Raw genomic sequence first — 14,924 nt, 5'->3', positions numbered from 1 at the left:
TCATTGCAGGCAATCTCAAAACCGTGCGTTACAGGGAAGACCTCCTCCTCCCTCATGTGGTACCCTTCCTGCAGGCTCATCCTGACATTACCCTCCATGACAATGCCACCAGCCATACTGCTCGTTCTGTGCATGATTTCCTGCAAGACAGGAATTTCAGTGTTCTGCCATGGCCAGCGAAGAGCCCGGATCTCAATCCCATTGAGCACGTCTGGATCTGTTGGTGAGGACTAGGGCCATTTCCCCCAGAAATGTACTGGGAACTTGCAGGTGCCTTGGTGGAAGAGTGGGGTAACATCTCACAGGAAGAATTGGCAAAGTCCATGAGGAGATGCACTGCAGTACTTAATACAGCTGTTGGCCACACCAGATACTGACTGTTACTTTTGACCCCCCCTTTGTTCAGGGACACATTATTCAATTTCTGTTAGTCACATTTGTGGAACTTGTTGAGTTTGTCTCAATTGCTGAATCTTATGTTCATACAAATATTTACACATGTTAAGTTTGCTGAAAATAAACAGTTGACAGTGAGAGGACGTTTCTTTTTTTGCTGAGTTTAATTGGTACCTTTTCATGCCTTGCCTTTGGTATCTGCATTACAATGTGAACATTCAAATATATATTTTTTTAAACCCACTTAAGGAAAATAATGAACAGATACAGCCTTGGTGTGAGTGTTTATTACATTTCATTTATCCATAATCAATTAATTTGCCTAACCCTTTGGGTTATTACATAGCATTGCTTGTCAAAATACATCTCCATTGTTCAATGCACTCCTTGAATACATACATATGCATTTGTATATACATATGCATTATTATGCACAACCAACCTGCATAAAAATATACATGAAAAATGACACCTTAATTCTCTTAGTCTTCTTCCCATATTTGAAGTCTAAAAATAACTTACTTTAAAAATCATACTGTTCTCCCACTTTCAATAAATTAGAAAGTAAAATACATGACCAAAAAAGGTTTAGATGTTCATCCAAAATATTAATTTTAAAAAGGGTACAATAAACAACCTTTTTTTTTTTTTCAGGCATCTCATAGGTCAGTTTTATTGTGGTGTTAAATTAAATGAAAACACACGTTTGCATTGTCTGCCAAGTCCCTGGTTTGGCAGCAGCCACTGGGTCCTGTGAGACGAAGGGTAGGGGGCATGATGACAATTTGGGCCAGGGGGCTGTACAGGAAGGAGGGTGCAACGTTACAGAAGGTTCACTATAGAAATGTACTGTGTAGAACAGACATGATTGTCTGTCATTTTGTATAGGAAATCATGTCAGCTCTATTCATCACATTGGTCTCCAACATTCCAGACCTTTCGCTTCAATGAATACACCCCAGTATTCTTCTCCTCGGTCTTCGTCCTATATGGCTACGGCACGTTCCATCAATTCCTCACATCACATCTGCTCTCTTGTCCCTCACTTTGTTCCTTAGTTTAGTCCTGGCTTTGAATGCCGCAGAGTTGAACAGATGCTGTGAGAGGAAAATAAATCAACAGGTTAGACTTACACCCTTCAAAATAAAGAATGCCAATATGGAGGGCAGTCCTGTGAAGACTAGGCAAACTCATAACATTTCATGGTACTGCTAAATCAAAACGGACCAGTACATTTTGTTTAACCAACAATCATTTACACTAAACAAAAATAAAACGCAAAATGTAAAGTGTTGGTCCCATGTTTCATGAGCTGAAATAAAAAATCCCTGACATTTTCCATTCGCTAAAAAGCTTATTTCTCTTAAATTTTATGCAAACATATGTATTTATTTATTTACATCCCTGTTAGTGGGCCTTTCTCCTTTGCCAAGATAATCTTTCTACCTGACCGGTGTGGCCTATAAATAAGCTGATTAAACACCATGATCATTACACAGGTGCACCTTGTGCTGGAGACAATAAAAGGCCACTTTAAAATTTAGTTTTGTCACAACACAATGCCACAGATTTTCAATTGGCATGCTCACTGCAGGAATGTCCCACAGAGTTGGTGCCAGAGAATTGAATGTTCATTTCTCTACCATAAGCTTCCTCCAACGTCGTTTTAGAGAATTTAGCAGTATGTCCAACCGGCCTCACAACTGCAGAGCACGTGTAACCACACCAGCCCAGGACCTCCACATCCAGCTTCTTCATGTAGTGGATCGTCAGTGAGGGGCTTCTCAACAGTATTTATGTCTGTAATAAAGCTATTTTGTGGGGGAAAACCCATTCTGATTTGCTAAGCCTGGCTCCCCAATGAGTGGGCTGGCTGCTAAGTGGGTGGGCCTATGCCCTCCAAGGCCCACCCACTTGGCTGCACCCCTGCCCAGTCATGTGAGATCCATAGATTAGAGCCTAATGAACTCATTTCAATTGATTGATTTTCCTTAAATGAACTGTAACTCAGTAAAACCTTTGAAATTGTCGCATGCTAAGTTGATATACACTGCTCAAAAAAATAAAGGGAACACTTAAACAACACAATGTAACTCCAAGTCAATCACACTTCTGTGAAATCAAACTGTCCACTTAGGAAGCAACACTGTTTGACAATAAATTTCACATGCTGTTGTGCAAATGGAATAGACTAAAACATCAGCCAGGAAGCATAGGAACTGAGAAGTGGTCTGTGGTCACCACCTGCAGAATCACTCCTGTTTTGGGGGGTGTCTTGCTAATTGCCTATAATTTCCACCTTTTGTCTATTCCATTTGCACAACAGCATGTGAAATTTATTGTCAATCAGTGTTGCTTCCTAAGTGGACAGTTTGATTTCACAGAAGTGTGATTGACTTGGAGTTACATTGTGTTGTTTAAGTGTTCCCTTTATTTTTTTGAGCAGTGTATTTGTTCAGTATAATTAGACAGTGGAGATCTCACATGAAATGCACCATGTGGTTGTTGAACAGGTATGTGTCAGGTGAAGTGGGTATTTGTCAGTGGTCGTGGTTTCATGACAAAGGGTTATGTGCTGGTGGGAGGTGTGTTTGGAAACAGTCATAGGCCATGGGGGTCACCTTCTCGAAACGGGAGATCTTGCTGGATTTGACAGACGAGTCCAGTATCTGGGGGGGTCCCAGGCCAAATATGTCCCTCAGCAGCGGGTTAAACTAGAGACAAGACCAGACACACAATTTAAAACTAGCCATTTCCAAAGGATAAATAAGGAGGCAAGCAAGCATCACAAACCTTCCAGAAAGACTTGATTAGAACATTCTGGTTGCAGAGATAGTCTCTTTATAGCAAAGATATCCTACCAACACAGGTATAGACCTAGACGTTTGATCAAACCTGAAGATGGTGTCTCACTCCAGACTCCAGCACCTCTTTGAAGGCGTCGTAGACCCTCCTGCGCATCCAGCTGTCGATGTAGATGCCCTCCACACCAAAGCGGATGTTCTCCTCGGAGAAGTCCTCATTCTGCACCACGTTGGGCAAAAATGGCATTCAAAAAAATCCAACATTACACATTTCTCTCACTGTCTGACCAATGGTCTCCAGTTACAGTGACTGGTCTGGTGTGATTTAAAAACCCTCGAGCAATGTTAGAACCTTGCACCGGTTAACGTTCTCAGGGTGACTCGGGGTCCCTCACCTCTATGTAATGTAACACCTCTCTGAATATGGTGCGCTGTTTCCGCCTGTCGTTCTTGGCACGGTGCTTGTTCCCGTCGGTGGCCAGGCCCTTCAGGCACTCGCACAGCGTGTCGCTGTCTTCAAACTCAAATTCCTGCACAGAAAAACAAGGATCAGCGGGGATATTTCCCCCACTTCCTCTCCACGGGCTCTACATTGCCTCCATATTGTGTTTGAGCTGCCGAGCGAGTAGAACCAGGGTCTGTATTCACAAAGTGTCAGAGAACGTCAGTGCGGATCCTAGATCAGCCCCCCCCCCCCCCCCCCCCCCCCCATGTAATCCTATTCATTGTGATCTAGAAGGCAAAACTGATCCTAAATCACCACTCCTACTCAGATGCTTGATACATACAGCCCCTGGTTGTTCATTAGGCAAAACATACCCTGTCTATATCTCTTCCCAGTTCAACCAGCAAGGCTATGGTCATCCCCACAGCTATCCTGTAGTTCACGTCGCTGCTCTCCAGGCAGGCCTGTAGCTTGGGTAGATGTCTGCGCACAAGAGGAGACCGAGGACGTGAGCTGAGCAATGTGGCAGGTTATATATTCAGATCCCGGTTGTGTCTCAAATAGCACCCTATTCCCCATGTCGTGGCCATACAGTCCACTTCTTTAGTCAAATATGCAGGGCAGGACTACGGCACTAAATGGGGAACGGGGGGTGTCATTTGAGACGCAGCCCCTGTCGGTCTGTGTGTGTCACTCACAGGTCCAGCAGCACAGTGAGGCGGGAGGCGGGGCAGAGGGTGACGAGCAGGGCCCAGGCATGCAGGGCGGCGCTGTGGAGCCCAGGGGCACCGGCATTGGGGGTGGGCAGGGTGCCCTCGCGGTTGGGGTACGACATGGTGAACACACTCTCCAGGTGACTCATGGATTTCACCAAGTCCTGCCACAGAGGGAGAGAGGAAAAAATAATGACAGAGACAAAAAGCGAGAGAGAGAGAATTAACCATGCATTCAGACTCCATTTCTGGATCTTGATTTTCCATACTACATCTCTTTTCCAGCTACAGAGAAATAGAATGAGAAGGATTTCTAGAGAATCTCACCTCTCCGTCTTCCGCAGCAGAAACGTAGCAGCACATACCCAGCGCTCGGGCACACTGCAAGAGGAAGAGGGATGAACAACTTTTAAAAAACGCCGACTTACAAAGAAGGCACTCTTAGTGGAAAGACAGCCGTCGACAACAGGAGTGTGACGAAGGCCAATGGTGACACTCACACTCTGGCGGGCGGCCACACTGGCACAGCCGTCAATCATGATGGCGCTGAGGACGGGCCGGAGGATCTTGAAACCCTCCTCGCCCTCGTCCCCCCCGCCGAGCTGCACACACAGCTGGGCACACACTGTGGCCGCTGCAGCCTGCTCCTCTCCACCACCTGAGAGAGAAGGACGGAGAGAAGGGACAGAAACAGAGTAGAGGGATGGAAAAGGGTGGAGGGGTAAGATCCCATTTTACAAGCTCGACAAGAGAAGTCGGGCTATCGCAGGACTTGGTCAAACAGAAGATTAACTGAATTCGTTGAGCCTAAATTCAGACTCGATGAAGGTCCATTTTTGGATAGAAATAGTTACATTTCAAGCCAAATAAAATGTATGGTAGAGCAAGTCCTAATCATCTTTTCAAGTGTTTACTCAGGCCAGCACCACCTAAAGTGATGTACGTTTGACTATATTTACCACCGTAATTCATAGACCACAACCCACACACAGTGCTGTGGTGTCTCACCCTTGCGCAGGCACCTCTCCAGGCAGTCGCTGACGGTGAGGCGCCGCTCTATCAGGAAGTCATAGAGCAGCTTGGAGGAAAAGGCCCCTCCCAGAGAGCTTAGGGCTGCCAGGCGCGTCTTTGCACTGAGCGGGACGGGAGGAAGAACAACGTCAGTACGTCTCTACACATCTCTGCCTAATGCTGTCGTTACGAGAGGACAACTCGTACACCATCGTTGGAAGTATTCGCACCACTTGACTTTTTACAGAGTGGGATTAAAATGGACTTGTCATTTTTTTTGTCAACGATCTACACAAAATACTCTCTCATTGGAAGATTTGTAAAAAAATAAAAAATAATAATCTATTGATTAGATAAGTATTCAACCCCCTGAGTCAATACATGTCAGAATCACATTTGGCAGTGATTACAGCTGTGAGTCTATCTGGGTAAGTCTAAGAGCTTTGCACACCTGGACTGTACAATATTTGCACATTAGCTTTAAAATTCTTTAAGCTCTCACGTTGTTTGTTGATCATTACTAGACCTCCATTTTCAAGTTTTGCCATCGATTTTCAAGCCGATTTAAGTCCAAACTGTAACTAGGCCACTCAAAAACACTCAATGTCGTCTTAGTAAGCAACTCCAGTGTACATTTGGCCTTGTGTCCTAGGTTACTGTCCTGTGGAAAGGTGAATTTGTCTCCTGGTGTCTGTTGGAAAGCAACAGACAACCAGGTTTTCCGCTAGAATTTTACCTGTGCCTAGCTCCATTCCGTTTCTTTTTATCCTAAAACCTCCTTAGTCCTTGCCAATGACGAGCATACCCATAACACCATGCAGCCACCACCACGCTGATGTGTTGTGTTTGCCCCAAACATAATGCTTTATGTTCAGGACAAAGTCAATTTCCGTGCTACATTTTTTACAGTTTTATTTTAGTGTCTTATTGCAAACAGGATGCATGTTTTGTAATATTTTTTATTCTATACAGGCTTCCTTCTTTTCACTCTGTCAATTAGGTTAGTACTGTGGAGTAACTACAATGTTGTTGATCCATCCTGTTCTCCCATCACAGCCTTTCAACTGTTTTAAAGTCACCATTGGCCTCATGGTGAAATCCCTGAGAGGTTTTCTTCCTCTCCGGCAACTGAGTTAGGAAGGACGCCTGCGTCTTTGTAGTGACTGGGTGTATTGATACACCCTCCAAAGTGTAATTAATAACTTCACCATGCTCAAATGGATATTCAATGTCTGCTTTAAAAAAATATATATTTGTACCCATCTACCAATAGGTGCCCTTCTTTGCGAGGCATTGGAAAACCTCCCTGTTCTTTGTTGTTGAATCTATTTTTGAAATTCACTGCTCGACCGAGGGACCTTACAGATAATTGTATGTGTGCGGTACAGAGATGAGGTAGTCATTCAAAAATCATGTTAAACACTATTATTGCACACAGAGTGAGTCCATGCAACTTATGTGACTTGAAGCACATGTTTACTCCTGAACTTATTTAGGTTTGCCATAACAAAAAGGTTGAATACTTATTGACTCAAGACATTACATTTTTTTTTTTTTTTTTTTGTAAACATAATTCCACTTTGACATTACGGGATAGTATTGTGTGCAGGCCAATGGCAAACAAGGTAAATTAAATAAATTTCAAATTCAGGCTTTAACGACAAAACGTGGAAAAAGTCAAGAGGTTTGAATACTTTCTGAAGGCACCGCATGTTCCTAATGTCCATTTAGACAAGTACTAGCAACATCGGTGGCTTTCGTTTTTTGTGCCGTTAGAATGTGTACAATAAGTCCTTTCGTAAAAACATCAAATCCTGTGACACCCACCTTTTGTCCATCAGGTTATCTATGCATTGTTTCAGCTTGTCCTCCGTCTCCTCCTGGGCAGTCTGTTCATCTACTGGTTCACCACCTCCCCCTGTGGTGGACAAGATACAAGGCAATGATGCTGTCCCCTGTGTGTGTGTGTGTGTGTGTGTGTGTGTGTGTGTGTGTGTGTGTGTGTGTGTGTGTGTGTGTGTGTGTGTGTGTGTGTACCCACCAGTGGCCTCGTCCACGACCGAGGCGCTCTCGCTGGCGCTGCTGTAGTGACTGAGCACGTCAGACGCCAGCTCATCATCACTGGCACCCGACTCACCCTTCACCCCATTCCTCCCGCCTACGAGAACGAGAGAAAGAATTGAGGACAGAGAGGAGAGGAAGTGAGAGCAGGACAGAGGGACCGGAGGGGGGCAGGGGAGGGGAGAAGAAGAGTGAGCTCGAAGTGAACCACGCCTGTCAGTGGCTCAGCTGTTGGTGTCCGTCAGTAATGATATCCCAGGAACCGCTCCTTATAGAGAGAAGGGTCTATTCTGCCCCCGGTGCTGACACGAGCACATCCACGTAGCTAAACTGGGAATGCTGGTCGCGTTGTTCCTGCGCCCAACAAAGCGAAGGTAACTGAACTAATTGACTATCGCCCCGCACCACTCACGTCCGTCACTATGAAGTGCTTTGAGAGGCGAGTTAGGGACCATAAACACCTCCTTACACCCTAGACCAGGGATTCTTAAACTTTTTCAGCTTGATACCAATGAGAAACTAACCGTCCACCCGTGACCCAAATCGTCCTCCATAGGCCCAAACTAAGAAATAATTGTATGATTATAGATGCATTCTCATAACTTGTGACCCACCTCTAACATGCCCAGGGCTGACTGATTCCCAAACCAGTTTATGAAACCGCCATTTCACTGCATACTGCCCTATCCCACTTGGACAAGAGAAATACCTATGTAAGAATGCTGTTCATTGACCAGAGCTCAGCCTTCAACACCACAGTACCTTCCAAGCTAATCACTAAGCTCAGGGCCCTGGGTCTGAACCCCTCCCTGTGCAACTGGGTCCTGGACTTTCTGACGGTCTGACACCAAGTGGTGAAGGTAGGCAACCACACTGATCCCCAACACAGATGCCCCACAAGGGTGGCGTGTCCACAAGGGTGGTGTGTTCAGCCCCCCTCCTGTACACCCTGTTCACCCATGACCGCGTAGCCACGCACTTCTCAAACAAAACCATCAAGTTTGCTGACGACACAACAGTGGTAGGCCTGGTGACCAACAACGACGAGACTGCCTACAGGGAGTAGATGAGAGCCCTGGCAGACTGGTGGAAGGACAATAACCTCACCCTCAACAAAATGAAGGATTGTGGACTACAGGAGACAGCAGAAAGCAAGCTCCTATCCACATCGACGGGGCCGCAGCGGAGAGGGTCAAAATCTTCAAGTTTCACGGTGTGCTAATCACTAACAACCTGAAACGGTCCCTTCACACAGTGTGGTGAAGAAGGCCCAACAGCGCCTCTTCAAACTCAGGAGGCTGAAGACATTTGGCTTGGCCCCTAAGACCCTCACAAACTTCTACAGATGCACAACTGAGAGCATCCCGTCAGACTGTATCACCACCTGGTACGGCAAATCGCACCATGCGCAACCGCAGGGCTCCCCAGAGGGTGGTACGGTCAGCCCGTCGCATCACCGGAGGCACAATGCCTGCCCTCCAAGAAGATCAAAAGGACCTCAGCTACCGAGCAAAGCCCTGTTCACCCCGCTAACATCTAGACGGCGGAGACAGAGGTGCATCAAAGCCGGGACCGAGTGACTGAGAAGCAGCTTCCATCTCCAGACCATCAGCCTGTCAAGCAGTCAACACTAGCAGCCCTCCGCCCAGTACCCTGCCCTGAACCTTGAGACTACTGCCCTATGTACATACAGTCACAGAACACTGCTCACTTCAATGTTTACATACTACACGTAATATACTGTGTTCTGGTCATGGCTCGTCCTATGTAATTTATAGAATATTTCTGGATTATGTGTATTTTTGGGTTTTGTTGCTAGGTTTTACTGCATTGTTGGAGCTGGAAGCACAAGGATTTCGCTGCACCCGCGATAACATCTGCAAATCTGTGAATGCAATAAGTGAATAACCTTTGATTTGAGTCGACTGGCACTGCCAGTAGCACAGCTACCGGACTGTGGCCCTAACCTGAGAGGTGGCAGAAACACCATAGTCTCCCATTACATTATTAACATTTGACTGGTTCTGCACTGTCTACTGCTATACTACAGATACCAACTGTTGGGCAAATGTTGATTTCCTGCCTGAATTCAAAGTGAGGAACGGCTCTTCAGGCCAAGCTCTCACAAGTCTTTCAACTTGTACATGCGCTTCGATTAAATCAACAGTATTTCTGGTAAATTGGATAACATTTGACTTGTAATTTTCCATCTTGATTTGACAGTTCGTCTACCATGGAGGGCTTTATGGATATCAATGAAATCCATGACCTCAGTGGCCCTGACACGGGTATGACCTGACCTCTTCCTACAGTACTGTTCGCCGAAGAGGCCATAGTTTCCATGTCCCACAGTGAGGTTGTAGCCTCTGGGTCACACTGACACGACCTGCCTGACCCCCATCCCACACAATGACCGTCCGGGTCACTGCAACGACTATGTGACTGGCCCACGGTAATCCTGACAACATTAGAAAGCCCTGAGCCAGCATGGGAGCCTAACCCAGTTCTGGCCAGGCTGACCCCCCCCCCCCCACAGCCCAACCTCCCCCACACACTTCTACCTATATCTTTGTCCCACAAGCCCAGCCAGTCATCTGGCCTGCCCCATCAGAGAGCTTTACTGGAGGAAAGTTCACCGGGCTGACAGACCTGGACAGAGGGAATCCAGCGATTCAATCCCCTTCCTGTTCAATGGCTCTAGGGCTAGGGGAAGCCTTTAAAATGACATGTCTGAGAATAACTTGGGTAAAAACACAGGAGGAACTTTGAGGCATGAGCTGATGACAACAGTACTGTAGTGTATATAATAGTATAATAGTACCTCCAGGCTTATATAATATGGGCTCCCGAGTGGCGCAGCTGTCTAAGGCACTACATCTCAGTGTTAGAGGCATCACTACAGACAGTGGTTCGATTCCAGGCTGTATCACAACCGGACGTGATTGGAAGTCCCATAGGGCGGCGCACAATTGGCCCAGCGTCGTCCGAGTTAGGGTTTGGCCGGGGTAGGTCGTCATTGTAAATAAGAATCGGTTCTTAACTGACTTGTCTAGTTAAAGGTTCAATTAAAAATAAAATAGTATGACCACATTTACTATGAAGTCCACAGAGAAACAATGCCTTCCAGGAAACACGTCCATTAATTTTAGTTTCTATTCTACAATGACTGCCATTGATCTAATTCAATAAGTGTCACTCACCTCACCACTCTGTTCCTAGTGATCCTGAGTGGGCCTTTATCAGTCACGTGACTTACTGGTGAGCAACCTTGACCCCACCCTGGGGAGTGCGTGCCTGTGTTCCGAACCACCATGCACGTGTCAGCCCATAGCAATCACTCAACGTTTCCACAACTGACTGCAGTGCACCTCAGTCATGCCAAGGGGAGGCGCTTGAGTGGCAGGGCTTCTCTTCTCTCCATACGTCCAGTGAGAGGAAAGGGCGGGACCTCATTGTCGTAACCACCCCCCCCCCCCCCTTACTGGGGACCATACTGTCTCTCACATACCAGCATGGGCTTCCTGTGCCCACATATAGACTTAGTCTTGGCCAATTGGGTCTTTAACGCGGCTTTTCATAAGCAACTTCCCGACTGCTCAAGGTTAAAAAAAACTAAGTCAGATTCTGGCACATCACAACATGGCTAGAATTACAAACAGATTTCTCTGAGGAAAGAACCTGAACCATAGAGCATCAAAACAACACAGGGTGTACGTGATAGGAAAGCTGACGAATGGTAATGCTATGGTTTTGAGAGAGTGCCATGCAGCATTCTGAATGAAGCCTCTATGAGAAGAGTGAGGTCAGTGAGTTGGCTAACATGGCATCACAATCAGGGGAGGGGTGGGGTGCAGAGGGGAGGGTGGAGCTGGGAGTATCCATCTGGTGATACAGCGTTAGCAGGACATAGGGGGAGAGAATGCTGCGAATCCTGGGACATGAGACCAGCTGAGGTGATAGGCAGGGAAAAACATACAGCAGTCAACTCCCAGAAGACAAGAGCTGTGTTCAAATACTCATACTAACCACACTATTCATGACATAAATTGAGTATGTAGTACTCAATTGGTCATTGTATGGATATAGTTAGTATGCCAAAAGTTCCCGTATGTTGTACTAAATTCGCCAAAATATGAAGTACACAAGCAAGTGGACACCATTTCCGTGCTTTTAGGGCCCATAATGCATTTCTTCAGCAAATGGCCATGGCTTCACAATTCTCCGATTTGAAGAAACCGACAGAAATGATGCAGCCAAAGTCTGACGAGAGAGTGGATACAAATTCATTGCTTTAACTAATTATGACAAATGTTAAGAAACTGTTGAGCAATGTAATAAAGTAATGACTTTTCAAATTAGTTACGTTACACGTTGTTGGCTGAATTTGTTAGCTATGCCATCCTTATGAACCACATAGCTTTACAGCAGTAATATGTACCGGTATGTTGTTAGCTAGTTACCTAACGCTAGTTGACTACAAATCATTTGAACTTTTCTTTTACTAATAATTTGAATTTGCCAGGCAGTATATTAATTATAATCTAACTAGCCAACATTTATTGACTTGATTATTCACATCATTCTTAGCTAAGTGGTATAGTCGTTGTGCGTTCTCAATGGACATTGTTAATTCTGGCTATCTACTCCAATTTCAGAGCACTCTCTTCTGTGTGTGCCAGAGTGCAGAATAACGGATGAATTTACGAACGCTCAACACCCATTGAATATATGTCAGTAAACGTTGGCAAAAGAAAGCGTAATTAAATTGTTGCCAGCAGCACAGTTACGGTCACCAACACTCTGGATAACAAACAATCTAACCAGCTCTGCTAGGGCGAGTAAAGTGGTCAGAGTGAGTTCTGTTCTCTCATTTGTGTCTGGAAATAGCTAGCAAGCTAGCCAACGTTAGCCAGTTAGCTTGGGTGCTTGACTGCCGCTGTGAGGTCAGAAAGCTCAGATTAACCTTACTCCTCAGCCAGAGAGCAAAACACTCTGAATTTACAAACAGACAATCTGACAACACTCTGGATTTACAAACGCACTCTGGCACTCCAGATTGAATTTACGAACACACCCGAAATCGTAAAATGTCTAGCTAGTCATTTGTAATGCTAACAAGCTAGCAAGAGGTTGCATAGCAACAGCATCAACTTCCAGGTAGACAGGCGAAGCGCTAGTACGCTCAACTGAAATGATACCGATGGTTTACAGTACACTAAAATTAACTAATAGTATATAGTATGTAGTATACACTATGCTAGTATGGGTATTTGAACACAGCTATAGTTAGGAATGGTTGAAAGCAGCTACTACACCTGTAACGTCATGGGCCATGCAAGACCATATTAATTGTGACAATGACGTCCAATGGTAAAGAGGTGTTAAGTGGATGGGGAAGTATTGGGATGTGATGGTCAAACAGGAACAGTTGACAGATGGCCATAGGCATAAAATGGGTCCAGGTGACAAATGAGGAATAAGGTTTGAAGCAGGCCAGGGGTTGGCGCTCTGCTGCGTTACCTTTGAGAGACAGGGGGCCCTTGGCTGACAGCTGCAATTGTAGAACCTCATGTCGGAGAGAGCCTGTAAAAGGGGTTCAGGTGGAGAGGGGAGGGGTGGATGGATAGCAAGTTGGCCATGGGTGGAGGAAGAGACTTTTAGACAGAGACTAAACCTCCTCATGTTGCTTTCAGAAATGTATCTCTTGCTTCCCCCAGACAGTCTTCTCTGTAAACCCGTCAGAACATTTTCTACAGTTTGATAATCCTCATAAATGGAACATCAATAAGATGAATTCTGCCATCTTTAGTATTGTCATATGGAGAGTTCTGTGTGTAAGTGTAATATATACTATGAGATTAGTCTGTGTTTGTGATAAACCTGAATTTTACTTGGAAGATGGCTAGCTAATGCATTCTAGTTGAGCATAAGTTCATTATGATCCATAATTTGGAGGTTTCCACCACACTACTGACATTTGGCCACCTGTACATCGGGCAAAACTGAGTTTCAGCTTCAGCAATCTGACACAGGGAAGCACCCAATGGCATGCGCCTCTTCTCCCCCTCCATATCCTTCTCAAAATCCATTGGATGAGAAAGCCGGAGGTCCTTCCCCTCTGATCTTCTCCTCCAATGGATTTTGAGAAAGAGACGAGGACGTGAGGAGTACGCAATTGAAATCTCTGCCAAGTCCACCAGGGATGTGTTGCGTCAGCATGTGATGTGCACTACCCACATCAAACCACAATTTACCAGGGGCAGCGAGCAGAACGCCCTACTAGTTATATAGCTACAAGCTCTGGCAAACATGTGGTCGGCACAAAATAGGTATAACGAAAAGCGCACACACAGTACACAAAAGCATTGTAACTGTATGTCCCGCATTCCGATCTAAACGTGTGAAATGTGACAGCATTGCCGGTCAAAGGACCAGGCTCGAGTCGTGTTGGCCCATCACAGGCAAATGACCTCACTTGAGACATTTTCAGAGAATGACACGAACCCAGCTAAAAATTATCTCAGGGACAAGCCTTTTACCATTCATGCTTGTCTAGCTTTAGAGCAGACTTGCCACTAACGTTATGTTACACTATGTTGTAATGTCACTTTGAATGATCAAGTGGTAAATTATACAAACCCAAGTTAGCTAAAGCAAGATAAATTGGCTAGCTAGGAATGCAAAAAATAAAACAATGCATAGCATACAGATATTTCTTATAGCCGTTATGTGTTAGTATCAAAGACATTGACATTCAATAAGAAAATACTGTAATAGCTAGTAACTTTGTTCCATATGCTGATCAATTCTGTCAGTTGCACAACACTTAGCTAACTAGCTATGCCATCTTAGTTTGTCCAGTATAGAAGATATTAGCCCTTCTACTACACATGATCGTGTGTTGGTAAAAAAAGGTTAGCAGTTAGCTTACACTTGTTCGAACCACGTTTCCCTTTTTTAATCCTTGGCATGTCGCCAGTCAGGTTTCTTCACCACTTCCCTTCCAATTGTCAGCAGGGCACCACCGGTGTCAGTCTTTTTGAACACAATCCCAGATGATATTCAAGTTCTTCGTTTGTGCGATGACACCAGATTTCCAAAACAAATATAGCCAAAACTTGGCTAGCCAAACTAACAATACACCCACGTCGTGTTTTCAGTGGCACCACGTTTCAGCCACCACGGCAGACAATATCATCGAGTGAGCTCTTACAACCCGATGAATGTCGTTTTCTTCAATGTTTCAGAATATATTATCTGTGATTGTCTCCGGGTAGCCGATATCTAATGCCAGGTTGAGATAGAAAATATTTGTCACAGTGTTTGGGACAGAGTATCGAGCACATTACTGTTTCAAATTCCACCATCTTCTCCTCAGTAACCGCTTTCCAGACCGGACATGCTCCACCTCTTTTTAGATATTGTAGGCGAAGTTGGGTATTGTAGTCATATGATGATTCTCGCTCAAGTGCCCAAAGCATGAATTCATCTTCG

At 45.2% G+C, this 14,924-nt stretch overlaps 1 protein-coding gene across 2 annotated transcripts; it reads right to left on the bottom strand.

Annotated features, from left to right (window-relative positions):
* Positions 1-667: 667 nt before the first annotated feature.
* Positions 668-14,843, bottom strand: LOC129830317 (interferon-related developmental regulator 2-like). Of its 2 annotated transcripts, XM_055892800.1 has the most exons (13): positions 14,362-14,843; positions 12,951-13,013; positions 7,411-7,527; positions 7,197-7,287; positions 5,367-5,491; positions 4,859-5,016; positions 4,686-4,739; positions 4,344-4,522; positions 4,020-4,128; positions 3,596-3,730; positions 3,292-3,420; positions 3,018-3,110; positions 668-1,493 (listed from the first exon to the last, which is right to left on the bottom strand). In XM_055892800.1, exons 1-13 carry the CDS (start codon positions 14,399-14,401, stop codon positions 1,413-1,415), a joined length of 1,374 nt encoding a protein of 457 aa, XP_055748775.1. In that variant the 5' UTR covers positions 14,402-14,843; the 3' UTR covers positions 668-1,412. The 2 variants fall into 2 exon arrangements, with proteins under 2 accessions (XP_055748775.1, XP_055748776.1); XM_055892801.1 differs by lacking the exon at positions 12,951-13,013 and having other exon boundaries at positions 14,362-14,842.
* Between the last annotated feature and the right edge of the window lie 81 nt (positions 14,844-14,924).

This window comes from Salvelinus fontinalis, chromosome 31, assembly GCF_029448725.1.
Source record: "Salvelinus fontinalis isolate EN_2023a chromosome 31, ASM2944872v1, whole genome shotgun sequence".
Classification (NCBI taxonomy): Eukaryota; Metazoa; Chordata; class Actinopteri; order Salmoniformes; family Salmonidae; genus Salvelinus; species Salvelinus fontinalis.
The sequence above is the reverse complement of the archived record's forward strand: the minus strand, read 5'-3'. Positions and strand labels throughout refer to the sequence as shown.

Excerpts from the sequence above, each read along its gene's own strand:
- LOC129830317 (XM_055892800.1), bottom strand. The coding sequence starts at position 14,401 with ATGCCAAGGATTAAAAAAGGGAAACGTGGTTCGAACAAGT. Across the intron at positions 7,528-12,950 it reads GGGCCCCCTGTCTCTCAAAG|GCGGGAGGAATGGGGTGAAG; the intron begins GTAACGCAGCAG and ends TCGTTCTCGTAG. Across the intron at positions 4,740-4,858 it reads GTGTGGCCGCCCGCCAGAGT|TGTGCCCGAGCGCTGGGTAT; the intron begins GTGAGTGTCACC and ends TTCCTCTTGCAG.